The sequence below is a fragment of the Equus przewalskii genome, chromosome 2 (assembly GCF_037783145.1).
Source record: "Equus przewalskii isolate Varuska chromosome 2, EquPr2, whole genome shotgun sequence".
In the NCBI taxonomy this organism is placed as follows: domain Eukaryota; kingdom Metazoa; phylum Chordata; class Mammalia; order Perissodactyla; family Equidae; genus Equus; species Equus przewalskii.
Genome location: NC_091832.1, coordinates 23563147 through 23590716, shown reverse-complemented (window position 1 = coordinate 23590716; position 27570 = coordinate 23563147). Strand labels below are relative to the sequence as shown.

General features: G+C 50.1%; 2 protein-coding genes across 9 annotated transcripts in view; one reads left to right on the top strand and one right to left on the bottom strand.

Annotated features, from left to right (window-relative positions):
- Nucleotides 1-27570, top strand: part of LOC103556694 (toll-like receptor 12) — a 132184-nt gene that overhangs the window by 4303 nt on the left and 100311 nt on the right. The gene's annotated exons all lie outside the window — the stretch shown is intronic.
- The window catches only part of PHC2 (polyhomeotic homolog 2), a 117344-nt gene that overhangs the window by 27662 nt on the left and 62112 nt on the right, over nt 1-27570 (bottom strand). For 4 of the 8 annotated variants that reach the window (XM_070595247.1, XM_070595239.1, XM_070595253.1 and 1 more), the window contains 8 exons: nt 22865-23071; nt 19702-19860; nt 18587-18664; nt 17978-18142; nt 15953-16039; nt 14468-14780; nt 1121-1539; nt 682-847 (listed from right to left, as the gene is read on the bottom strand). In XM_070595247.1, the coding sequence (XP_070451348.1) occupies nt 682-847; nt 1121-1539; nt 14468-14780; nt 15953-16039; nt 17978-18142; nt 18587-18664; nt 19702-19860; nt 22865-23017 (1540 nt within the window). In that variant the 5' untranslated portion in view covers nt 23018-23071. Of the gene's footprint in view, nt 1-681; nt 848-1120; nt 1540-11211; nt 11684-14467; nt 14781-15952; nt 16106-17977; nt 18143-18586; nt 18665-19701; nt 19861-22864; nt 23072-27570 lie in introns of those variants that run through there. The other 4 variants (XM_070595233.1, XM_070595232.1, XM_070595238.1 and 1 more) reach the window with 2 other exon arrangements.

The following is a 27570-nucleotide window of genomic DNA, read 5'->3' as shown; positions in this document are numbered from 1 at the left end:
GGTGCTCTGTGCCCTCCTGTCAGGGCAGAAGGACCCAGGGGTACTCTGTGACCCTCCCGTCGGGGCAGAGGGACCCAGAGGAACAGCTGTGACTCTCCCATCAGGGCCGAGTCTCCCGAAACCCAGGTCATGGAGAAGTCCACTTGTCACTGGGCATGCACAGACAGACAGACGGGGATCCCAGAGCTGAGCACAGTCCCTTCAAAGATGCTTTCCATGAGCTGAACCCATTCTGATCCCCTCTGGGTCCCCCCAGGCGTTTCCCTCATCTTTGAGCTACACAGCCATCTGGTCATATTTCCAATTTCAGGAACTCCCTCTCATACCAAACAAAGCAGAGAACCGAGACAACTGGAAACCTGTCTGAACTCTTAACTTGGCATATGGATATGCAGACACATCTGACAGTGATGACATGTAGGCCTCAGTCTGGACCTAGAACTTTCAACTCTCCTTTTCTTCCTCTATCCTTTTCCTCTTAAGCCTTCTGAGCCCCCTTTCTTTATCCTTGGTTTATCTTCTCATTTCCTCCTCTGTTTCCACCTACCCGGCTTCCTCGTTGCGTCTTTGGGCTTGCAATGGTTTGCCCTCCCATTCCAGATGCCCAAGCGAAAGGTGCCAGGGGAGGGCAAGGAGGGCTGACTCTCTCCCCTCCCCCAAGGGCCCCACTACACTTCATACCGTGAGCTGGGGACTGCTGGATGTTAGGGCTCTTGGGTACAGGAAGGCCACCAGGCATGGCAGTGACGATGGCTTGCTGATGCGGTGATGGGCCAGACCGAGTCTCAGGCACACTCTTCTCCCCGGGCACCACTTCCTTCCAGTCATCTGGGGTGCACTGCTGGGGCTGTTAAGGGACAGGACAGAGACGGCCTTCTCGTGAATTACCTCTACATTTGTGGACACTTCCTCTGTTTCTGTGGAGCTTGGGTAGAAGGCAAGGACAATAAGACTCAGCCAGCCCCAAATTAGGGAGAGGCCCCTTTTCTTTCTTGAAATACTCAGGGAGGACTTCAACACTCAGCCCCCCCACCCAGAAACACATCCACATGGGGGCCGCGGGATTGTCTGAGCTGTATCTTCCCGTTTGTGCCCTGGACCTTGGGACTGGCTTACTCACCGCCGGTGAAGCAGGCTGCAGTTGCAAGATGACAGCGGAGGCGTGCTGGAACCTGCGTTGAGGGGTGTGGGACAGGCCCTCGGGATATCCATTGTGAGGTCCAACATCTGGTGTGGGCAGGTGACATTGCTGAGTGCTGCCAGGCTTGTGCAGATTGGCAGCGGGGCACTGGAGAGGCAGAGTGGACGTAACTGGGCCTAGTGGCATGGCATGAGCTTCCGGGCCGGGCTGCAGGGCCAAGCTGGGAGGGATGGAGGCCAGCTGTGGGTGGGACTGGGTTTGGAGTGCAGGCCGTGACTGCTGGGGCTGCTGCTGCTGCTGCGGTGGCTGCTGTTGCTGCTGTTGGATCACAAACTGGGGCTGCAGGTGCTTTGAGGATGGCTGTGGGAGGAGCTGGTGTGGCTGGAGCTGAGCATAGGCTGCAGGGGGAAAGACCAGGTTGGGTGGCATGGCTGGGCCTCATCTTCTGCTATGTCCCCCCAACTGTGCTCCCTCCCACATCCGCAGAAAGAAGGCTTCCCAGACTCGATGTTTCTTGTTTTCATCTCTTTCATCTTTCACCCAGAGCCTGGCCTGATCATGGCCATGGCCCAACTTCCTCTCTCTGTTTCCTTGCTTTCTTCCTATGCCAGAACATTGGGCCCTTGGCTGTCCTTCAAAGCCCAATGCAAAACTTGCCTCCTCTGTGAAGCCTTCCTTGATCGTTCCAGCTGTTCAGAGAAACACTGGATTCTACAGTGTGCCATGTTCGCTCTCTCCTCCGTGCCCTTTTCTCCATGCCTGCACTATGTGCAGCCTCCCAGCACACAGCCCAGCTCTGTATGGCTAGTTTTTAGTCTCCCTGCTGGCTCTGCCCAGGCTAGGCCTCCTCCAGGAAGCGCCAGTCGCACACAGTGGTCCTCAGACTCTGGCAGGAGGCAGACAAGGGCTGGACTACCAGTTCCTTCTGTTACATACTGTGGGACCTCGGGCTAGCGGCTTAACTTCTCTAGGCCTCAGCTTCCTTGTCTAAAAATTGGAAATACAAATAGTTCCTGCCTGGAAAGTTGCTGTAAGGATGAAATAAGAAAAAACTGTGCGAATAAAATGAGAGAAAATGACTTAATGTGTGTAGCACAGTGTCTGGAACACAGTCACATCCAATCATCTCTAGCCATAATCAAAATTATTTGAGTCTTGGTTTAGGTTCTCGAAGCATCCTGGGCTTACCTGTATCATAATAATGTGTATTGCACTGGGTTATAACTGTTTCTTAGCTATCTTCCCTTCCAGATCGTGAACCTCTTGTGGTCAGAAACTATGATGTATCTCTTTATCCAGAACCTCACATAGTGCCAGACATTAGATGGGTGCTAAGTAAATAAACTTATTGTCCTGAACTGGAATTCATTTGTCGCCATTTGCTCCTGGCCTTTGCTGCTCCCATTTAAACCAGGCTGACTCTGAAGCGAGGATTCTTGTACTTTTCGGTAATCCTTCCAGTGTCTGGCTCACGCCTGGTATACAGTAGGGATTCAGAAAACTCAGCGCAGAGATGGATTGTCCTCACACTGCTCACTCTCTGTCTAGTGACATCCAGGCCAGCTTAGCATGAGGGCAGCTTGGCTAAGTCTGTCCTGCCTGGCAGCGGCCCTCCACAGAGGCTCCAGAGCTGCAGAGCTGGCAGAGAGAGGCTGTGCTGTGCAAATGCACAGAGCCCACAGCTGGAAGCTCACAGATGGATTTTTACAAAGGCTCCTAGCCAATGAGGATAAAGGCAAGTTCTGGGTCCCGAGCTAACATTTTAAAAGGATCGTGTGACACTTACAGGTGCAAAGTAAGCAGATTTCAAACTGAGTTAGGGGAGGTACCTTCTTTCTTGAATTTTGTCGGTTTACATGCAAGTTTCTATCTATCTCAGCCCAACACAGAGTTCCAAGCAGAATGCCAATGGGAATGGAAGGGAAAAGACGGAAACAAGAGGTGTGAAGGAAAAACAAAGTGGTCCTTGGTGATGACTGCTGTAGGCAGACAAAGGGGGAATACGGATGGCCTGCAAGGCTGGAGTCTAGACGACAGTGTGTGATGGAAGAGGGAAACTCAGACGGCGACGGGGTTTTGAGAGAAATGTGTTGCGCATGCGGTGAAACATCCAAATGGAAATGGCCTGCAGGCATTTGGTGATTATAAGTTGCCCCTGACCCCAACCTAAGCCTTGTCTCCTAATTCCACACTGCATAGCTCAAAACTTAGCAATCAGGCAAAGATGGTTAATCAGGGAAACTTAACCATCAGGACTTTTTAAGAAGAGTGTCGATAAGGCACCTGCGAGACCCTGCAGATGCCACAGAGTGCCCGGTCAGGCTCCAGCAGCCAAAACGATCCACAGAATGACGGGCAGATCTTTTTCAATCATTATGAAACTCAAGAAAAACTTTTCTCCCTTAATACAGAATCATGAATTCCTGCCCCGGAGCAGAATCACTCTGGGGGCTGCCCGTCTGTGGTGAGAACTGGAGATGGCACAGGTCAGAGAGGCTAAGAGGGTCAGTGGCATGTTCCAGGACTCACTGTGTGGCCTGAGACAGGTCCTTTCCCTTCTCAGTGCTTCAGAGTTTTATCTGTGAAACAAGAGGTTTGGGCTGGCTGATCTCACAAGTCTGTTCCGGCTCTACAATTTGTTGGGGGTAGCTATGGCAGGAAAATAACTTAAAATTCAGGATTTAGCCGGTGGAAAAAAGAAAGTTAAAGAGGAAAAGGTTCCAGATCTCTGGAGCATAAAGAGTACAGTTAGGACAATATACGTTTGTTTCCCACGATGGGGAAAGGCAACTGCTGGCCTCCTGGCCCCCTCTCCCTGAGCCTCCCGTCCTGTCCCACTCTCTCCCTCACTCTGTGCTGCTTGTGGAAAACCGAAGGCCATTGTTTAGAACAAATGATGCTAGTATATGCCAAGGCTGGGAACAAAGCTCAGGCAAACTTAGATAAGTTCATAGATCGAAGACCCCAAGGTACTTTGGGGGGAGTGAACATCCTTAACTTTTTGAGGTTAATAGAAAGCAAAAATCATGATTTAACTCCAGCATTATCCTGGGTCAAAAGTCCTTTTATTTAAAGCATTGCAGTAACTTTCTAATTGGTCTTTCCGATTCCAGTTTCTTCTCTCTGTATTCCACCTCACAGACAGACTGCAGATTAATCTTCCTGGTGCACAGATCTGATCTCTGATTAAAAGCCATCAGGACTCTCCTTTGTCTGCGATTGTCTAAAGCGCCTGGCATTCAATATCTTCTTATAACATAAACTACCCTTTTAATTTTTATTATTTCTTTGATTCAAGCCATCTCTGTTCACTGTCCCCCAGATAGAGTTTATGCCTTGTCTTGTACTGTCTAGAGTGCCACACATCAAAGCCTTGTCATCTGTTCCCTGGATGTCCCTTAGAGCCCACAGGACTCTTCCCCTTCTCTGAGCTGCCCCGAGGTCTCTGCTTTGCGCTGCCCTCAGAGACACGGCGTTTCCAGCAGTCGAGTGTGGGCTGTCGGGTCAGAATGCTGGGATTCGAATCCTAGCTCTGCCCCTTACCAGCACTGGGACGCTGGGCAAGTTACTGGACCCCTCTCTACCTCTGCACTGTCCTCTTCAGAATGGGGGTGATAATGACACTTCTCTTGTAGTTATTTCAGTAAATGCCTTCTCTCCTTTAGTAGGCAGAATTTATGTGATTCGTCTGTTTCTTCTAAAGTACTGCTCAATCAGCATTGCTGAATGAATGAATGAATGAATGACAACATGGTGGGACTCCAGCTTGTCTGTCTCACCAAACTTTTCCTCTTCAGAGCCAGAGCATGGACAAGATAGGTGCAACCCTGCAGGCCATTCTCGCTTTATCAGCATTCTGGTTTATTGAAGACCCTCCTCCTGTCCAACCTCTGCTCCAACCTTCACCTTCAGTAGCCTTCAACCACCCTAACGGTTCTATTCCTTGTCCATAAAACAGCACGTCCCCTTGTGCCTGTCTGGCTTCGATGTCAGTGCTTTCATGTTCTGGAATGCCCTCCTTCTGTTTCACGGATCTAAGGCAGAAATTTCCTTGGCCCCGGCTCAGCTCCTGCTTCCTCCCTCTTTGCCCTAACCCTCAATTATGGGTTTTCCCTCAGAATTCCTGAACGCTTTTATTGTTTGTTTGATTTATTTGTGATTTAACATGTGCTATCTTGTATATCTATTTCATGGATCCTCAAAAATTGATTCTTATCTTCCCGCCTCTGCTTTTAACATCTTTTGACTTGGGATGCATATTACAGTTGATGACGTTGGTTTAATTACAGAGCGTTTCTTTCTTAGAGCTAAAAGAATAGGGCTGGCCCGGTGGCGCAGCGGTTAAGTTCACACGTTCTGCTTCTCAGTGGCCTGGGGTTCACTGGTTCAGAGCCCAGGTACAGACATGGCACTGCTTGGCAAAAGCCATGCTGTGGTTGGCGTCCCACGTATAAAGTAGAGGAAGATGGGCACGATGTTAGCTCAGGGCCAGTCTTCCTCAGCAAAAAGAGGAGGATTGGCAGCAGGTGTTAGCTCAGGGCTAATCTTCCTCAAAAAAAAAATAACAGCGCATCCTACAATCAGTGGTGTCTTAGAGGAAGTGAAAAGGAATATTTTCATTCTTTTGTGTGTTTATTTCCTATCTATCCAACCAGACTATGTGCTTTTTTTTTTTAATTTATGAATTGTTTATTTCTGGAATTTCTCATTTAACTTTTTTTAAAATTTTTAAAAATTATTTATTTATTTATTTTTTATTGAGTTAATGATAGGTTACAACTTGTGAAATTTCAGTTGTACATTAATGTTTGTCATTCATGCTGTAGGTGCACCACTTCACCTTTTGTGCCTACCCCCCACCCCACCTTTCCCATGGTATCCACTAACCTGTTCTCTTAGTCCACATTTTTAAATTCCTCATTTGAGTGGAGTCATACACAGATTATCCTTCTCTAGCTGGCTTATTTCACTTAACATAATTCCCTCAAGGTCCATCCATGTTATTGCAAATGGAATGATTTTGTTCTGTTTTGCAGCTGAGTAGTATTCCACTGTATATATGTATCACAGACTATATGCTTTTTGAGTCAAAGACATGTCTTATGTTTCTTTCTTTTCTTTTTTTTTTAAAGATTTTATTTTTTCTTTTTCTCCTCAAGGACCCCCGGTACATAGTTGTGTATTTTTAGTTGTGGGTCCTTCTAGTTGTGCTATGTGGGATGCCGCCTCAGCGTGGCCTGATGAGCAGTACCATGTCCGTGCCCAGGATTCGAACTGGCAAAACCCTGGGCCGCCGAAGTGGAGCGCGCGAACTTAACCACTTGGCCAGGGGGCCGGCCCCTGTTTCTTTTTTTTAAACTTCGAAGATGTGCTTTAATTTAACTGGAAGGTTTTTATGTTTCTTTTACCTTCCACATTGTCCAACATAATACTCCACATGTTTCTAGAGGCTGCTGCTGACCAGGTAGGATCGATGACTTCTGCTCCCTCTCCCAGGCCCTCGTGCTCAGTTTGGGTTGGTGAAGGATCATTGAAGCCGTGATACCGGAGGAGGCCACGTCCCTCTTCCCAAAGCTAGGACGGGGCTTGTCAGTTTATGAACTATAAATGCAGAAATCTCTCTGGGCCGTTCTTCTTTTGCCCTAAGGTCTAGTAGCTTCATTTTTCCCCTGTACCCATTTTGGCTCCCCTATCCCCCACTGCTGGAAAGTTCATTGCTTCTAAGGAACAAAAGGTTGCTTCCATGGGACCTCAGCCACAGCTGTGGGAGGCCTCATCAGCCCTGTCTGTTACCGAGCAGGGAGGGGCAGGCCTAGGGCCTCCGCAAATCAGGGCCCAGCGAAAAGGAGAGGCTCTAGGCAAAGCCCATCCTGCCGTCTGGTGCTCTAACCTTGAACAGCCCCCTTAGAATCTGAAGAGGCCAGTTCACTGCTCCCAAACCAGTTGGTGGTTAGCGACAAGAGGATTAAAGGCCCCCAGGCAGAAGGGCTAACTGTGAGGAATGACTGGCACGCCCCTTCACCGCATCCACAGTCAGAACTCCTCAATGGAACTCTATTGATCTCAGGCCCTTGGGCACACAGGAAATGGCTCACTGTCCCAGAAACGCTGGGACTCTCGTCCCAAAGGATCTGGGAGCCGCAAGCATGCCAGGCATAGGTTTCAGGCTTGAGTATAAACTTGTTATTCTAGGAGTCCACAGTAACTGACTAGAGTTTAGAGTTACCTGGACTATGGGTGAGGGGAGGAGGCCTGTGAGAGAGGAACAGCATAGCTTTTTACTACCTGCTACTCTTCAAGGTTTAGAAAGTCAAGCGAAGAGAAACTTTCAACCGTTCATTCACTCAGCAAACATTACTAAGCAACCACTACAGACCGAGGACTAAATTTGTTGCTGGCTGAAACACGGTCCCTGGAATAGATTAGTTTAGGAAAGAGACAGCTGCAGACAGACCCTCTCAGCATAACTTGGTGGACGTTATGATGGGAGATAAGCGGAGGATACTGAGAACACGGAAGGGGATTCAGCTTGGGTAGGAGAGCAGAGAAGGCTTCCCAGAGAATGTAAGTGTTGACCATGATTCAGAGTTAGGAAGATGACAAAAAGGGACAGCACGTGGGAAGACTGAGAGGCACAGAATACCGCGGCGCATTCAGGGACCTGCGGGGAGTCCTGCGCGGCTGACCCAGGCGTCTATGGGACGGGGCCGGACGAGGAGGCAGTTCAGGCTGGGTCTGAACTATGCCAGCACCCTCGCGAGGCTGCTCCTCTCCAAGCTGTCTCATGTGATCAGGCCTCCAAGAGTAACCGAGATGGACGTTGACTCTAGAGGTCAGAGTCCCACAGACACATAAATAGACAAGGAGGCTCCTTTTGGGCAAACCTAAAGCAACAGCCACATGAATTTTCCATGATGCAGTCCCTCCGGGCTGAGGGCTGGGAGGAATATGAGAGGGGAAGCAGAGCGAAGGGAAATTTCCCTGGGAGAGGAAACCAGATTATAAAAACAGGGTTCCCAGTGCAGGGGACTCTGTGGTGGTCTGCCTATGCCTTAACGTCTTTAGGCATGCTCTGCAGCCACCTGGCAAAACCACCAAATATCCCCTGTGAGCAGGAGTCCTCATAAGGCAGCTTGGAGCATTAAAAAAGAAACTGCCCCACCCTTGGCAGAGGGATGAGAGTGCAGCATAAGTGGCTAAAGGCTTGGGTTTTAGAGTCACATCTGGTTTGAATCTTGGTTCTGCAACCTATAAGCTGGGCAACCTCAGACAAATTGCTTAACCTCTCTGAATCTTGATTTCCCGTTCTTTAAATGGTGATCCATACTACACAGAGTAGTTGTCCGTATCAAATGGAATATTACGTTTAAAGCACAAAGAGACTCACTGCCTCTGTTCATACCTAGTAGATACTCAGTGAATGGAAGCTATTCTTAAAATACTACCTGCTATTTGTAGGGTGCTTTGAACGTCTCAAAGCATTTTTATAATTTGCATCTCATTTATTCTTCCAAGAAGCCTCTGAGGCAGATGGGCAGTGTTCCCATTGTACAAGCAAGAGCTGCGAGTAGTTTCCAGGCAAATTCCCCATGCAGTAGGTTAGGGGAAAATCGACCTTATGTGACGGAGGAGGCATGGTGCCTAGTATATAACACATGTTCAAAACCCGCCGCTGGACCAGTGAGGAATACGAGTCGGAAGCACAGATGAAAATGGCAAGGCCTGGGGGGTTAGCTGGAGGCTGTTGAGAACTTTGGAGGTAATCCTGAAGGGATGGACGACGAAAGGGGAGTGTTATGCCAGACGGCGGGGAGGGGGGTGGGGGCTGGGTAGAAGGTATGTGACGGGTCAAGTCAATCACAAAGGTAGGAGAGGGGAGAAAAGGCAGGGGATCTGCGTGAGGAAGCCAGGAGCCATGAGAGTGGTCTGACGGGCCACGTGGGGAGGGTCTTGAAGGCCTCGCAGAGTCACAGGCAGTCTATCAGAAGCCATTCACGCGCCGCTTCTTGAGTCCCTCCTCTAGACTAGGCCTTGTGACTGATAAAGGAGGAAATAAAGACACAGTGAAGGTTTCTAAACAAGAAAGAAAGGACAGTCTCTGAGGAAGATGGTCCCAGCAGCCGTGAGGAGGATGTCCTGGCCATCAGTTAAGCCTCGTGCAGTCAGCAGGCCTGGAGCTAAGCAAGGGGCCAACCCAGAGGAGGAGGATCCTCAGAACCTGGTGAGAGGCCGGGCGGTGATGGGGGCCAAGAAGGAGGGAAGGCGACCAATATCTGTCATGAGCCTGCTCTGCGCTGGCCACCGTGGCAGCCCATCTCAATCATCTTTACAGCCCGTGGTAAATACAATCATCTTTGTTTTATAGATGGGGAAATTGAGGTTTACAAGAGATTAAGTAACAAGATGACGGTCATAAAACTCCTAAGTGATGAAGCTGGGGTCTGAAAGCAGGTCTAACTCCAAATCCTAAGCTTTTCCTCTTAGAACACTCTGCCTCCTGGCGAAGGAGAACGAAGTCAGAATATGCCTGAGATTGTGAGCCCGGGCCCGGGAAGACCTCACGACTGTGGGCAGCGGTCAGGAGCTGGGAAAGCGGAACTTTCCATCAAAGAAGACTTCTGGGTTTTGGTTTTGGTTTTGTCTATGAACTCTCCAAATTTTAAACATGTGTGTGCAGGGCATGACATCCAAGTGGGAATATCCTATAGACAGCTGGAAAGGTATGGGGAGAGGGGCTGAGGACAGGGATGGATGAATATTGAGAAGTCCTCTATGGACAGGCGGTTGGTGTCTGAAGCATAAGATGCAAGCCCCTCTAGGGGGTAAGTGTTGGAGTAAAATGCAAGGGGGAAGGACTGAGTCCTTTGGGAGTCCCACAGCTAATGGCAGGGGCACAAGGGACAAGGAAGGAGGAGCAGGTACCACCTAGACCCACAGACGGTCAGATGCACACATGGCCGCTCTGGGCGTAGGTGTTTCCCAGGGCCGCTGAGCTAATCCGCCTTCTGTTCCATTCTTGACACTCACTTATTTTCTAAGGCTCAACTCAAATTTCCACAACCCTTATTAGAATCTAAACTTGTTCATCTTGTGAGTCCCATATGGTTAGCTTTACGTGCTAACTGAGTTTTCGTTGAGCTAAACTGAACAGTCAAAGAGAGAAAAAAACGATTTGGGGATGACAGTTAATTATTTTTTCCCAGCCATATCTTCTTCGCTTGTGAGATGGAATAATCATGGTCAGGATTAAGTGAGATATGTGGAGAAGGCATTTAGCACAGTTCCTGGAACGCGGTTGTTCATTAACTGGTAATTATTATTATTAGCTGGCAGTGACCATGGAAGTAATATAACAGGAGTCCAGGGTGAAGAATTTCAGGAAAGAAGGAATGCTCAACAGTTCCAAGCCCCTTTGTGTATCTCAGGTGGCCTTCTCTCTCTCTCTCTCACACACACACACAGACACACACACAAGCGTGTGCGCATGTGCATGTGCACATGTGCACCCATGGTGAGGGATGTTAAACAAAATATAAAACTCCTCCATGGATATCCTCTGGATTTTTCCCCCTCATATGAGGAGGAGATTCTTAGCAATCTAAATTTGGTCCTACAGAGGACAGTTGAAATGACCTTCATGGCTGGTTGAATGATTTAACATCAAAATTGTTGGAAATTTTGATTCCAGCTAGATAACAGGCCCACCTGTATGCTTTGGTTTTTACTGGATTCTCTAGGTAAAAGTGTGTCTGCCCCACAGTTTGGCAGCTGCTTTGGGAGGGAGATATGGTACCTGAGTCCTCGGGTCAGCAAGCATCACACTGTGCAGCCTGTCACAGATGGAAACCACTACTGCCTGACACAAACCCCCTCTGTGACAAAACAAAGCCGCTATGTGCAGAGCTTCCCCGCAGAGAATTCTCTCTCCTCCCATGAGACCTGTGGATGGATGAGGGGGCAGAACAAAGACCTGGCATCTGGAGCACAATTGTGTGAGAAGGGATTTTCAGTGACTTGACAGTTCTCTATTATCACAGCCTCTCCCTCCCGGTCAGCAACTTTCTCCTCACCTTTGGGCCTGAGTGTGCACCCAAGGCCTCGAGTTTATCCACTAGGATGAGGACTCCGAGAACCAAGCCTCCTGGCCCAGCTCCCTCAGGACTCAGCTTCCCCGGAGGCCAGGCCCACGGGACCTCGCTGCCTGCCCCTCCTCTGCCCTCGGTTGTTCGGTTGTTCGGTCCTCATATCACTGAGAAGCCCAACCTCTCAGGCTCTGCTCTCCGCCCCTCACTCCCCTCCCCCACCTACCAACCCACCCCTTTTCAGGGCATAAGGGACCTTTTCTATTTGCAGAGCCTAAAGAAACCGGTTGCCAAGGTGACAGGAGCAGGAACAGCAGGGAGCCTGCCATGGGGGAGGGGCTTTGCCCCCAAACAGCTGTCAGTGGGAGCGGTCCCAGCTGGGACCAGAGCGTTTGCCTGCTCTGGGAATAGAGCCCCAAGGAGAACACATTCCTCTCCGCTTTACTCCCCCCTCTGCCCCCCACCCTCAAGTCTCCACTGGTTACTTTCCCTGGGGGCAACCAGCCAGCCAGCTCAAAAAAAGCTCCAATGACAAACAAAAAAATGCGCTGGCTCCATGTACACACACGCACGCACACACACACACACACTCACACGCATGTGCGCATGCTCTAATCCTTCAATTCATTCACAGTGGGTTGGCTGGGCAAGAGGCCAGAAGTTACCTCTGCCTGGGGAACTGTGGAGCCCAGGGCAGGTGCGGCTCCAGGCTGCCCCCATCAGGTCATGGGGATCATTTCAGTCTTTTTTTGTGCCAGAGGCCCTGAGAGGATCTGCAGCCTCCTGGACCTCCCCTGCCTTCCCTCTGGGAGCGGGCTTTGGGGTGGAACCGCAGGGTTTACAGAGAGGAAGGGGTGGGAGAGGAAAGGAAGAATAAATAGGAGGGGATGGTGGGAGGCAGGGACAATGCAAAGCCTACTGGTCTGTGTCTCTGGGGAGAGGGTCTTTGTGGCCTGCCACTCCCAGCTGCTCTGTAGAAAGTTCTGTAGAACTACCAGTCTCTGCGCTGTGTACAGCCACATACTGTTAGTCCCAGGCCACACCTGGGACCTTGGACCTCAGTCTGTAACACCCTGGTGTTGGGCTTTCCCAGGCCCAGGAGAAGAGAGCTGAGGCTCTCTGAGCTCTGGGTCAGGACTCAGACAGACAGGCCCAGGAAACCCCAGATGACTGTAAGAACCGAGAGAGGCAAATCTGGCTTGATGATTCAGAACACAGGATCTGACTCAGCCAGACACGGAAGTGGTTCCCAGTTCTGCCACTTAACACTTATGTGACCTTGAGGGACATATGGAGCAAGTTCTTGGGTGACCTTTCCGAGCTTCAGTTCTCTCCTCTGTAAAATGGATAAAAAACACCTACCTTCCAGGGTTCTTTTGAAGGGTAAAAGAGGTGGTGAGCATAAAAGTGCCTAACGTATTGTTTAGGACACAACAGACGGTTATCAGGTGTCCAGTTTTCGAGACCACAGGGTTGCCTGGGAGCCTTAGGAAGAACCCAAGAACTGGTCTTTCTTTTGAAGGGTCCTTAGAATCCAGGGCACGGGCTTCCATCTAGGGAGAGGTTGCATTTTGGCCTGGGCAGGAATGGGGTTCTGAGAGAGTCCTGAAGCCCTAACACTGCTCTAGGGTTTGTAGGTCGAATGAGAAGGTAGAAGAAATGCTAATTTGGGGTACTTGCTCTAGTCCAAGCTGCTATCAGCTCATTGTAAGAGCCCCTCGTCTTTCCCCTTCTGAGCCTCAGTTTCCCTTTCCGTGAGAGGAAGAGGCTGGACTAATCTCCAGAGAAAACAATGCCTCGAGCCGCAGGGCAGTGAGGCCTCCGCAGGGAGGTGCCTTCCTGGGCTCAGTAGGGACCCCGGGAAGGCAGAGACTAACCCTTTGTCCTTGAAACCTCAAAGAGGTGAATAAAGGCCTTTAATTCCGATTCTTCCCAGCTCACTGTCATAATGCTCAACTTGTGCTCTCCTCTGTCTGTCTCGAATACCTTCCCCTACTTTGTCTGTTGGGTAAATCCCCCTTGCTTTAAGACTCGTGCCATTTCCTCTGAGGGACAGCATCTCTGCCTCATCCTGCCTGGCACCGAGACAACCCTCTGTGCCCACACTTACCTCGTACTTACTCTTATAACAGAATTCATGAAACTAAATGGCTTTGCTTATCTGTCTGCCTCCCTCCTTTGGACTGCACACTCCTTTAGGTAAGGAATCATATTTTGAGCATCTTGGTTAATCTAGTAACAAGCATATAGTAGGTTCTCAAGAAAAGACAACACAGGTTAGATGGGATGGTAATGTGATCTGGACGAGGACAGGGGTTAGAGCTTGTCACAGGGATGTGACCAGGCTGGTTCTCTCTCTAATGCAAAGCCACGTGGTCCACCACGATATTTATTCCTGTGCTACAACAGCTTGGTCTTGTTCCCTAGACTGATAAGTCTGGCTTCCAGGGCTCTTGGCAGACGCTCTCATTAAAGATTGCCACATTAGGCAGCACCGGGAGAATCTGAGCAGGCCAGGAGATGAGTCTAGCCCCAGGGAATACTGATTCATCCCTTCCACAGAATTTGCCTCACAAGGAATCTGCTGGATAATTTTTTTTAATCTGCTAGATTTACTCTCAAGTGCTACCCTCACTGGCAAGCCTTTCTTGGCTCCTCTCCCCAGGGCTAGATCGTGCCTCTGTGCTCCTACAGCGCTCAGATCTCACATACACTAGAGCACTTATCACACTGTCCTGCATTGGCCTTGTCTGTCTCTCCAGACCGTGCCCTCCTGGGACGGCACGGCCCAAGTCTTATTTATTTCTACACACCCAGAACTGGCAAATATTAGTCAACAAATGTCTGTTGAATGATGAGAAAATAAACTTCCCATTTCCCCATCTCCCTGTGTGGTTCTTACACGCCTGTGGCTAGCCTCTATCCTTTTTGCTGCCTCTTAGAGAATTTCAAAATAGTCCAACTGCCAACTTCCACTCACTCAGGTTAAGAGTCATGAAGTATACTCAGATTCATCACTGTGCTCATTTATTCCAACTGAGGGGGCTGCCTTCTGTAAAGCTAGACTAGAACCAGGAAACAGAATCAGGAACTGATGAACATCTCAAGACTGGAAGAGGGGAGAGAGAGACACACGGCTGGAATCTGAGCATGTCCATGGTAACAAGGAAACTGTGAAAGTTTTCACCTGACCCACGTCCTCCTGGGTTTTCTGGGATAGGATCCTTCTTCCTGGAGCCCTTACCTGGTGCAATGAGGGGGTGGGGAGCCACAGTGGGTACCATCCGGCTGAGCCCAGCTCGGCCCTCCATGCTCCCTGGCACACTGCTGTTGCCATCTCCTTTCTTGAGCGGCTCCATCACACTGTCAGTTATGCTGGGCTTGGCACCTGCGGGGGAACCCTGAGCAGTGTTTCTGCCCTGTGATGGGGTAGGCAGAGGCTGGCTACCACTTGGTGTGGGTTTCAGGGCCAAGCTGGGCAGGACAGGCTGAGTGGGGGTAGGGCCCGAGGCTGCTGCAGCTGGTGTCTGCTGTGTTCGGAGGGTCAAGTTCTGTACCTGGAAAAGAGGGGTCTATAGGAGTCCAGAGAATGCGGGTGGGAGTAAAGCCAACACACACTGAAGATAGGGAAGGAGTTAGGGACAGATCCGGGGATGGCTGAACAGAACGGTGGGTTGTAAAATCAGAGAGAAAGAGAGAGACAGGATGAGTTAGGCGCTGAAAGAGGAACCAGGAGCAGGAGAGTTTCTAAAGGGGACAAGAAAGAGTGCTAGTGATCGGATCCATCAGTAGAAGAAATGGAATTCTGGGACAGGATGACTGCTCAGGCTGGGGCAGGCCCGGGTAGGCAGGCCAGGCTCTCTCTCCCTTCTGTGCCCTCCCCTCCTCCCCCAAACTATCAGGATGGGATGCGTACCACTTAGAGAGCATCCTCAGATAACAGCGGGGCATGGGGCTTCCCACGCTGGAAAAGGGCAGGGCAAAAGTGAAAGTTAATTGACCAGCAGCAAGGCCACCAGGCAAAGGCTTATCTTGTCCTCAGCGTAAGGTTTACACCAGGCTCCGCGTGCTCATTCAGCCTGGTCCCTGGTGCCCTCTGCTGGACACACAGAGGCTGTGCCAGGCTTGCATCTGACCAGTCTGATCATCCTGCTACCAAGTGCTCTCCACGCCGGTCCCCATTCTGTAGCTGGGGACAGGGGAGACCAGCGTGGGGGGGTGTGTCCGTCTCCCTCACAGCCCATAGACTCTCTAGAGCCATAGCATATCTGTGTGCTCCCGGCAGAAGGTGGGGACCCAGGACTCCTCTTTGCTCCCTCCTCCATGCCATTTTTCCTGATGCCTAGAGGTGCTAGCATGTGTAATCAGAGTGGGACTGTCCACTTAAAAAGCAATGACAACAACAGAAGTTATTCTGGGGAGGGTGTAAGGTATAAAGGTAGTAACGACCAGCCATTGTGGGCCATCACGCTTGGCTCAGCATGCTGCCCTCTGACTCCTGACCTATGTTGAAGGAAGGAAATGGTCAAGAGTGGCTGAGGCCTTCCCAATGGGGAATGAAGGAGCAAGTCTGGGAGCCCTGGGATGTCCCGTCTCCCTCCTGCTTTCCTAGAAGATCCCAACCTTTCCAAAGATTCAAAGCTCCTCCAGGCTTGGGCCCATACCCAGTATCAGTACCCCTCTCTGGGGTGCCCACCCCCCTGCCCTCCCACAAGCAGGGAATCCTCACCTGGGCGGGGGTGGTGGGCCGGGCGGGGGAGCCAGTGCCGAGCTCAGGCTGCACAGTAGCGACGGTGGCCGTGGGCGTAAAGATGAGCTGAGGGGACAAAGGAACAGTGCCGCCTAGGCTCCTAGCTACCTGCACCAGGTTACCTGGCTGGGCCTGGAATCACAGGAAACGAGGCGCCTTTTACCTGCCCAATGTGGGCTCAGCCACAGACACAGTTAGCCAGGGAGCAGATACGGGGAAACAGGGAGGCAGGAAAGGGAAGGGGTCCAAGGGGATCGCCCGCAAATCCCAAGAGCCTTGTAGTATCCTGACCCAGGCCGGGCAGTGAGGGGGGTGGCAGGGGAGAGCCATTCTAGGGCTGCACCCAGGTCAGGTTTACTCCAGAAGCCTCTGTGAGGAGCTTATCCTAGAGGGGACCAACATTCGCAGGACACCCTGAAGTCACTCTCGGCAGCAGGGAGCTGGGCCGAGACTGATGCCCTGGGAACGTTTTCCAGGTCTAACCACTCCTGACTCCAGGTCTGGGTCAGAACAGGACTTTCCTTGAGAAGGGATCAAATAGATGTATTCTTTGGTCATCTTTTCGTCAAACTGCGATTTGTTGGGGGCGGGGGGGAGGGGTGCAGAGACAACAGCAGTGGAGAAGCCACAGCGACTGGATCTGTGCTGTGTCTGCATCTCCTTCCCTGGGCTGCAATCTCTCCTTTACACCTGTGCCTAAGAGGCGCAGAGGGCCTTAGGAACCGCCCAGGCCACAGGGCAGTCTCTGCATGACGCCCACCCTGCGGGTCTGGCCGGGCGGCAGTGTGGACATGCTGGTGTCTGATAGCCTGCTTTCCCCAGAACCCTGTGACGCCCCTATGCTTGCTCCTCTGGGCGTGTATGCCCTGCTTCGGGGAGGGAGGCAGACAGGCCTCGGGATGCCAGTTGGGGCGGCTGAGCAGGACGGGGGGTGAGTAAACTGAAGATGAAGGCAGGTTGGGCGGTGTACAAGGGGGCTGTCGGCTTCGCTAGAGAAGTGGAGTCTGCTCCATAGTGTGCGTCTAAGCGGCCGTTCCCTGCGCACGGAGCTGCTCCTCACACACTGAGCTCAGAGTCAAGAATGGAAGTGCCAGGGCAAGAGCAGAAAAGCTCCAGGTGTCCCATTCAGGCCACGGGAGCAAAGGGAGGGGCGGGACTGTATTGTCCTCAGGAGAGTGTGTCAAGGTGCTGAAGGGAGAAAGCTTCCGAGTGGGAGACGTGGGATCGGACGCCCAACGATCTGAGCCCAACATGGAGCTAGATGTTCCTGTCTCCTAGCCAGCAGGCCGCTATTCTCCCAGGAAATGCTTCTGAATCTTAGGAAACTGGGAGGTTCCTAAGGACCTCTGCGCCTCTTAGGGACAGGTGTAAAGGAGAGATTGCATCTGTCCAGGGCTGACGCGGTCCTGAGTACATTTGGCCCAAACAAGCCCACCTGATTAAGGGGTGCTAGGGGGACCCTGATTAGCATGGCCCAGCTGGGAGGGCTGTGTGGGCAGCACGTCCTGAAGCTGGCTGCCGCCTTCACACCTGGGCTGGAAGGCACCTCGGGCCCTTGAGCTAGTGGCGGCCAGGCCCTGTGGACTGCCATGGCAGAATAAGACCCCATTTCTGTGGAGTGTATGGAGGTTTGTGGGTTTGCTTCTGTATGTGCCTGAGTGCACAGACCATCGAGGCATGGACCCCTGCATTTTTTACCCTAATTGATTTTGGGGAGTGGTTTCTGGTAAGATGAGGACAAGTGGGGAAGGAAAGGAGGCATCCTGGGTAACTCTATTTCGGCTGGGAACGCCACCCGTCCCTGAATCGTTGAGCCTATACCATAGCTCCCACTCAGCCCTCCAGGCCCCCTTCCTTATTCCGCTCCTTATTTCCTGCCAACTGTCCCCCAGGCCTTCTTGCCCACCTGTCTCTAATCCCCACCCTTCTCCAATCTCCCAGCTCCCAACTTCCCTGCCTCTGTCCTCCTGGCCCCGTGAGCTGTGGCCCAGGCTGGGTACTCACCATCTGGGCCCTTAGATACATCTGTGCTTGGCTTGCGGTCAGGGCTGGAGAAGACGTGTTGCCCAAGAGCACAGCCTGCTGGGCAATGCCCGAGGCTGCTGCCGAGTTAACGTTCTGAGCCCGGTTGAGGAGTTGGGCTGCTGCCGGGGAGGCCGCCAGGTTGATCTGATGAGAGAGATGCATGAGTAGGAAGCAGGGGTTCTGTTGGCTCACTCTGTGCCCTCCCGTCCCTTTCTTTCTCTTCCCCTCTTCTGTTCTTTGGCCGATTCAGCCTTCTTTAGGACCATCTTTGGTCCTCGGGCCCTGGATCTTTCCTCAGTGCTGCTGCATCTCTGGCTACGTGCAGAGCTGCAGGGAGGATCCAGTGGGGAGACAACTGAGGTGTGACAGAGCCTCAAGACTGGAAAGACAACAAGGACTTTCAAAGTGAGGGCTAGAAACAGGCGTGCACTTTTTTTTCTGGCAAGAGTAACAGAGAGTCCAGCCATGATTCTACACGGCGGAGGCTCCTCCACCACTGGGTCTGGGAGCCTGTGAGCATTCTGGGCAGGGAGGAAGGAGCTGGTTCCCGAGCTGTGGGCCCTGCCTGCTGCTCGCCATCCTACTCACCGAGGACGACTGGGCTGGGGCCTGCGAGGACACACTGCTGCCCGCAGTGCCCCCTTGTCTGTTGGCCACCAGGCTCGCCTAGAAAAGAACAATTCTTATCACTAGAGTCCCAGATCTACCCAGTCATACCCCAGGCTCTCACCTTCCACAGGAAGCACTATAGGAGTCAAACCCCCATTCTGCCTCATCTGGGTGACCTCAAGCAAGTGCCTCAGTTTCCTCTTTTATAACAGCACCTACCTCGTGGGATTGCTGAAAGGTTTACACAAGGCTAAGCATTTTACAGATAAGCACTCAAATTGTGAGCTATGATTATGACCAACATTTCCAGCTCTCTTCAGCCCTCCATCCACCCTGCTCTATCATAGCTGGATACTGTCTGATGTCCAGCAGCACCCCCTGCCCTCCCCCCTCCCCCCGCCAGCTTCGTCTCATCCTTCAAACATCAGCTTCAAGGTTACTCCAGCAGCTAGGCCTTCCTTGACCACCCAGTAGAAGGTGATCCTCCTTGTCATTCAGCCATAGCAGTCTGTTCTTCTCTTTCGTAGTGCTTATCACCACTTAGATATTTAGATATTTTATTTTCTTGTCTATTCGGGTTTCTGTTTACTTGCTGTCTCCCCACTATAAGCTCCAAGAAGCCAGGCTCCACAGTATACTCAGTGCCTGACATGAACTTTGGCATACAGTAGGTGCATAAGAAATTTTGTTGAATGAATTAATGAGTTCTTCTCAGCCACTACTGGCAGACAGGCGAACTGAATGGGCAATGGCCGTCTCTCATGGACAGCTCTTGGGCCCTGGGTCTTCCCTGCAGTGCAGTGATGTGGTGGGGCAGGGCTCTCCCAGTCCTTTGTCCTTGGGCTAGGCAGGCTGAGAGTTCCAGCCGCTCCACTCACAGCTGTGTGACCTCGGGCAAGGTGCTTAACCTCCCAGAGCCTCTTTCCTTACCTGTCAAAGGATGCCGATGACAACCGTATCGACTTCCCTGGGTTTGGTGTGGGTTCAGTGAGAGAATGCGCGGGGAGCAGCTGTGCAGCACCTGCTGCTTCTCCCTCTTCCCTCTGCAACTACTGCGACTCTCGGCGGCCTCAGCGGCCTCCTAGGACTCTTACCTGCTGCACGGCCGCCAGGCTCTGGAGCTGGGCGCTGCTGAGGTGCTGCTGCTGAAGCGCTGCGGTCTGCAGCATGAGGTGCTGCTGCTGCGCGGCGTACATCTGCTGCAGGTACTGGGCCGCCGTGCTGGGCTGCCTGTGCAGGGCCTGCTGGATCACCTGCGGAGGCGGGGAGAGGGCAAGAGCTGGCGCCATCGGCAGCCGGACACCGTGTCTGCTGTAGATCCCCGCTTCTGCAGCGAAGCCTTCTCAACCCCACCTCTCCCCCACTGCCCGGAGAAGGACACCAGGTCTGTGACCACCACCATAGCCAGTCACCCTCTCCAGGGAGGTGGGGAGACAGCTGTTGTCTAGGCTGCGTCTCTCTTTAGTTCACAGGCTCCTCTGCTCCTGCGTTAGCCGTCCCCGTGGGGAGGTCACGGCGGCACACCACTGCTCTGACCAACTCTCGGGCAGGGAGGGGGCTCAGGGAGACCGAGGTCCTTTAAGCCTCCAGTGCCACTGCGTCCCATGCCAGGCTTGTTAGGCACTCCCCTCCCCTGCCATTCTTCAGCTTCAGATGGGGGCGATTGGAACATGAGAAGACGAGGACAGAAGAACCAGAGCTCAACAAGGCAGAGAGAAGGAAAGGGGTGGGAAGAAAGAGACAAGCTGGAAGGGGGTCTATCGCTTTAGCACACAGCCAGTCAGACTAAAACGTAACCAAGGGCCACACCCTCCGGGCCAGGGCTCAAGGCAGACCTGGGCTGCTTCCTGGCATCTACCCCTCGCTGCCTGGAAGGGCCCATCGGTCCCTTAGAAGAAGACCCCCTTGGCCTTGCAGAGCAGCCAACGCCACAGGGACAACACACTTCTCTTTTACGCTTTCCCTCCCTCTCCCCCTCACTCCCTCTTTGGGGCCAGGATCTCCCATTCCCTTGCCTTTCTGCCATTCTCTCTTTCCTGACGGGACTGGCTGAGCCACAGTCTCTAGGAAATGCCAAAGGGCTGCTCTGTGATCCTCTCCCCCTCTTCACTCTCAGCCCCTTAAAGCCTGCTTCCCACCCCCAGGAACAAAGAAAAGCAAATGCCTTTCCCCCATCCCTGAGGCCCTCTCTCTTCTCCTAGGCCCCAGGGACATTTCTCCTACCTTCTCCTGACCTGGTCACCCTCCTGCCATCTCTTCCCACTTGATGCCCTAACAAGGGCCCTGGTTAGGCTTTGACCTACATCCCACCCCAAGCTCTGCCAAATCTCTGGCCACGGGGCTGCTCCCAGCTCTGGGTCCTGGCCCGGCAAGCAAACCTCCAGTCTGGATCTCTCTGGCTTAGCGTGATTTCTAGGGCTGGTGGCTCTAGGATAAAACAACCTCTGGGCTCAGGTTTGGGGTTCTGTGAAAAGAGGCTGATATCACAGATTCTCCATGGGCTCTGGGGTCTCCCAGGTACCCCCCAACCCACCCCAACTCTTCCACACCTTTTTTTCTGTGTACTCCCCCCTGTAAGAATCTGCTTTGCATGAACTCAGGTTTTATTTATTTATTTTTAGGTGAGGAGATCCGCCCTGAGCTAACATCCATTGCCAATCTTCTTCCTTTTTTGCTTGAGGAAGATTAGCCCTGAGCTAACATCTGTGCCAATCTCCCTCTATTTTGTATGTGGGACGCCTCCACAGCGTGGTTGATAAGTGAAGTAGGTCTGTACCTGGGATCTGAACCCGCAAACCTGGGCTGCCAAAGCAGAGCGCATGGAGCTCTAACCACTGAGCCACGGGGCCGGCTCCTGAACTTAGTTCTTTTTATTCCTTGTTCTCCCCAGAATTCTTTCTTCTTACTCCCTTTACCTAGGCCTCCCTATTCTGCTTAGACTCCTGTAAGTACCTCCCAGCAGTCCAGACAGCAGTAGCCAAGATGCTACGACTCCTCCTCGCTGGAGGACGTCAATGATAGGAAAGAGGAGGGGCCCCTCATGGTTCTGCTTGGGTGCAGAATACAACCTCGGGTCACCCCATTTGCCAGAGCAGAAGCTCACATCCCTTTTGCCAGAGTTGCGATGAGGGGCAGAAAGAGGGCACATCCTAATGTCAGCTGCTAGAAACTAGAGCTAAAATACTCAAGCAAAGGGGCCAGAGGAAGAGGCTGGGAGGGAGGTGGGGGCAGCAAGGATGGGAGCAGTGAACATGGTTTTATTAAGGGTGAGGCAGAGACAACAGGGAGAGGGAAGATTCCAGAGTCTCTGATGGTGTCTTCTTTATCTAGATTTTTCAGGCCCTCTCATGTCTGCTGTGGCTTCTCCTCCAGCCCCTAATCCGGGCCTAGGCCAAAGTGGGATGAGGTCACTTGTCAGCACATCTGCGCTGTAACAGCAAAGTCACTCAGGGTCAACACCTCTCTGCTGCGGTCTCTCTTTTCTGGCTGTTTTATCCGGTAACTTCAAACTGACACTGTAGTGATTAAGAACGCAGGTCTGGAGGAAGAATTAGGTTCAGCTTTTTTGTCTTTACCTGAAAGACCTTGGACAAATTACTACCTTCTCTGAGCCTCAGTTTTCTTAATTATACAGTTGTGCCTAAAAATAACCATTCTCACAGCTCGAGGAGAAGATTAATATGCAAAATGCTTCGTACAGTGCGGGGCACATAGCAGATGGCGATACATGGTCACGACTGCATTACGGGACAGTGTGTAATCCCCCGGAAGGCCTCAGGGATGACACTTTGCAAACTGCTGCTTCAGGGAAGAGGGTAAAAAGACACAAAGACGAAGGAATGTTTGGGGGTTCTATTTTGGTCCTCTGTCTTTAAGAAACTTAGATCTTATGGGGCAGTGGTCATTTAGACAGTGGGTGTAGGTTGTGGTGAGCAGCAACCACTCATTTTTTCTATTTGTTATTTTTACTTGTCTGCCCCTTCCACTACCCTCCTAGCCTCCCAAGACAGCACTCTGGGATCTGAATCACCAGTAAGAAGGGGATTTTCCTGATCTGCTAAGTATCCCCACTCTCCCTAAACGTACTTGATTGGACTCACTTAACATCACTTCTCCTCTAACTCTCCACAAACACGCCCCCTAATGTTCATTCTAGATTCAACACCCTGTTACCCCAGCAGACCGTGCCAACAAATCCTCCTGGCTAGCCCTGGGGATAATTAAGGAATACAATCCCCAGCTCAGGTGGAATCTTACCTGCACGGTCTGCCGATCAGGAATGCCACTGTACACAGAAATCTGGGGTCCGGTGGGGCGGCTGCTTCCACCACTGCTGCTACTGACCCCGCTGGTGCTGCTGGTGACGCTGGCACTGCTAGATGTATGGGGGACTGGCAGCTCATTCTCCATGGCTTGTAGGATGGCACAGTCGGGGTGCTCAGGTGGCAGAAGAGCAGGTGGGTTCTGGGAGGAAAGAAGTAGAAGTGGAATGTTAAACAAATCTTACTAGAGAATGTGTACATATACATGAGCTTTCCGTCAGCCTGTGGCGGGACCACCTCTGAACCGAGGGCCTGAGACATACCTGCCATCAGAGGACAGGGTCAGGCATGGCTCACTGGATGAGATTTGAAATCAGGTCTGCTTGATTCTAAAGGCTATGGCCTGTTCAGTCTGCCAGAGGAGGTAAAACCAGCAAAGGGGGCAGATTTCTGGTAATGGTCTTACTGGCAGGGTCTAGGCATCATCTCTCACCCCACCCACCTCTTCATCTTTGGGAGGGAGACACTGAACAGAGAAATTATTATTTGTGCATATTTACACAGCTGGTTAGTGAAAGAAATAGGCTTAAAAATCTAGAGAGGACAGAATGAGAGAAGGAGGCAAATAAGGATGCAGTAAAATAAACTGAAGTGTTTATTTTGTTTTCAAAGCCAGAAGAGCTTCAAGTATGTTTGGAGTCTCTGTTCTCTTCATGAAGTCCTTACTCTGTGCTCTCTGATCTCGTGCTGAGCAGGGCACTGTGTTGAGCAATTTGGTTAAAATGGCAGGTTTTGGAATCAGAAAGACTTGGGTTTCAGTCCTGGCTCTGCCACTTACTAGCTGGGAAACCTTGGTGAGTCACGCTTCTCGAGCCTGCTGTCTCAATCTGTCAGACGTAAGGGTATATGCATTGCTGGGAGGATAAAGTAAAATAATGACACAAGGTGCTGAGTGGAGTGTCAGGCATACACTAAGAGCTCCCTTCACATTGGCTGTTGTTGTGGGCCAATTAAAAGTGTCCCCAGCCTGGTTCCCACTGTCTGCTTCCAATAAATCAATCCTCTTCCAAGGTGGAATTGGCACAGCCTCCTGGAACCTTCTATCTCAGTCATTAAAGAGTGCCAGAAATTCCTCCAGGGACCATCCTACGATCTGCATTCAGAGCTGGAAATCATACAGCCCCTTGAGGCGATGTGTTTGGAGTAGAGAGGGGCTGGGAAGCAAGGAAGGGGTGGTGGGAAAGGCATACCCAGATCTGAGTTCAAATTCCTCTCTTCCTTCTTTCAAGCTATTCCTAAAATCCTCATTTCTATATATAAGTTTCTCCTTCTGCCTGTTCCTTCCTACATCCAGAAACAACACTGTCATCCCACCACGGACATTCGATTCTCTGCTGGCAGCTTATACCAATGCGATAAATGAAGAAAATAAAATGACTTTTTCAAACTGATCAGAGCACTGATTAGTGCAAAGAACTAAAATAGTCACTAATGGCCTGTTGTCTTCCCAATGCTGCTCAGTTTGGGGTTGTTGACATTCCTCAGGCTGCCTTCTTCAGACTAGGTGGGTTTCACCTTGAGCTGAAACAAGCGTGGGTGAAAACTAAAAGAGAGGAATGTTGTGGGTAAGAAAATCTAGGCCACTCCCGTTGGCAGTCAGCAAGTTGCAGTTCAGAGGCCTATGGCTCCCAAGGCAGTGTGACAGCCTGCACATGGGGGGTATGACCTGGGTCCTTCAGCAACGCTTTCCCTTCATGTTTGTGTATCTGCTTTTACTGCCACAGGGCCGGGCTCTTGTCCATGAGTTCCCCTTGTCCCGAAATGCACTCAGTTCTGGGCCTCATTATGGCTTACTTGTTAAGATGCTTATGATGATAATGATGATGCAGGAATCAATGAAACAGCAAAGTCAACAAGTATTTCCTGTGCTCTGCTCCTCTGAAATCCACCTTATGTTCCACAGAGGGAAGGGTAGGCTGGATAGAAAGTGATAGAAGACCTAATTCCTGATCTTATAGAAATGGACAAACTAGTTGTAGGGATGAGGCTTAATTGAAGTTTTAAGGATAACCAAGCAATAAATCAGTAAATGAAAGTTATGTTCAAACATGGAATAGCCCATAGAATCCCAAGGTCTTATCTTTGTTAAATGTGGTGCCTCCCTTTCTCTGACCAGAACTGGGTTTCAGTTTGTAGGGGAGGAAGACAAATCCTCTATCCTCTAGGTCCTTCTGGATGGGCTATGAATTAAATTGACATGAGACAGAATAACAGGAGAAAATCAAACAAAACTTTATAACATGTATACATGGGAGAAATCCAGGAATACTGAGCAACACACCAGAATGGTCAAAGCTGCCACGTTAAATATCATCTTCAGTTAAAGACAAAGGAGGATGTTGGGGGTAGTGGTTTGGGACTTCAAAGGGGAGGAAGGCAATTCACATGGAAATAGAAAAGCAAATGTTTGGTAGATAGAAGTTTGATAAGAATGGGCTTAGCAAGGACCCTCACAGACTACCAATACCCAGAGTTATCTATGGTGACGGCCTGTCCTGGGGACAGGACTTTTAAATTCTTTTAGGCAGTTAGGGGGAAAGTCAGAGTTTCTTTCAGTCTTTTTCTTAAGGAAGATTGGCTCTGAGCTGACATCTGTGCCCATCTTCCTCTACTTTATTTGTGGGATGCCTGCCACAGCATGGTTTGATAAGCCATATGTAGGTCCACGCCCGGGATCCGAACTGGTGAACTCTAGGCCACTGAAGTGGGGTGCGCAAACTTAATCACTCAGCTGTGGGGCCAGCCCCTCTTTCAGAGTCTTATGCTTTTAAAAATAATCAAGGCAAAGAGAGACATTTTGGGGTGGCCAATTTTGATCCCCCACAGTCCTGCCTTTGAAACTGTAAGAAGTTTCACAGTCCAGAAGCTGAGTTGGTAGATTGTTCCATCTCACTGAACATGTTTCTTAGTCCTGATAATAGATCAGTCCAGTTAAATTCACTTTAGAAGGTAGTGATGCAGGTGGGCTCCCAAAGTCACACCTATATTGTGGAAGCAAGCAATCAGGTATTTAATAAGAAGCATTTCTATGGAAACAAAAAGAAAAGCAAGGTTAATGGTTGGAGCAAATTATAAACCAGTTTCTGAGCCCAGGGGACAGCCAGTCAAGAAGATTTTTAGATGTCATGGTTAAAGCATCTTTTGCAGCTTGAAATGTCTCTGATGATGTCATTGAGTGTTCAGGTACCCTTTTGAGTGGCTTACATAGCAACAGGCATGCTAGTGTCGTGATCTTTACAAAGTTTATATTGAGCTATCCAGCTTCAGTTTGTAGGGCTTTAGGAGCAAGTGTGGTTTCAGTTCTCAATGATTTCAAACGAAAGTGATGGGAAAAAAATGGAAAACATCAGTTTGGAGATTTGTAGCCAGATATTTCAGGAGACTAGAAGAATTCAGGATCCAGTCTAGTTTACAGATAGAGAACAAAAACCTCAAAGACAATGAACAGAAATGGAATCTAATTTCCACAAATGTGTACTATAGTTTCTACTGAAACAGAATTTTTCTCTCTAAAATCACCCTCATTTTTACCAAAGATAGCCAAATGAAGACAAATGGGTTTGTAAAGTAAGTCTAGTTTCAATAAATTTGGCCCAATTATTTACATAAGTACAGCAAGAATAACTATTGATCATATAGGCTCTTTTAAAACTGCTTTGCTGGAACTTTTTTTTTTTTTAAAGATTTTATTTTTCCTTTTTCTCCCCAAAGCCCCCCTGTACATAGTTGTGTATTTTTAGTTGTAGGTCCTTCTAATTGTGGCAGCTGGAACTTTTTATAGGAATCTCAGATTGAACTTTAAAGGCCTCTCAAGGCCAGGAAAGTCAAGCCAAGGATTTTGTCACCAGGCTTTGCCTGCAATACCTATAGATTTGGGTGAATTTTTTTCTTCTCTTGAGGTTTCCCAAAAATATTCTGAGGTTTCTTGCAACTGCCAGAGAAGTGACCTTCCTTATTCACCTGGTAAGGTTGCTGGAAACCCTGTAGACAAGATCCCAGGGCAATATTTCCAAGTGGCTTTATTTCATAAAGTCCAATCTTTGTTCCTCAAAAGCTGTCTGCTCATATCTGAGTCTATGCATGTTTCTCTCAAAAATGACATTCAGTCAAAGCTTTGGTAATATAACAACTTTTTCCAATTGTGTCCTGTTATAAGGAGAACAGATTCTTATTGAACTTATGCAAATAACTACATTGCCATGAAAATAACAATACTCACTCACGAAGAGTTTTTAAATTCTGGAGGGATCAGGAAGGGAGGAAAAGATAAATGTTTCAATTCTGCTTACAAAAGTATAATTTACCAAATTGTTATGTCATAGTTAGCTTAAGAGAAAAGAGAAAAGTTCTCCTTAAATCTGAAAAAACAAAACATTTTTAAAAATCAGCAATATTTTAGACAAAAATTTAGTAAAATCATCCTCATCAGTTCATTTAGCCTCATGTAATCAGCTCTTGATCCTGATCTTCTGTTAACAGTTTTATGAAGTCATCAGTTTCTCTGTTAGAGTTCTATAATTCCTTACCCAGTTCAGTTTTATGATCTCAAAGTTTATCAGAAAACTGTATTCTAGAGCAAGGGTCAGAGTCCTTTCCATGAATTTCTCTGAAGATGAAAACATTTGCAAAACATCAGAGTAA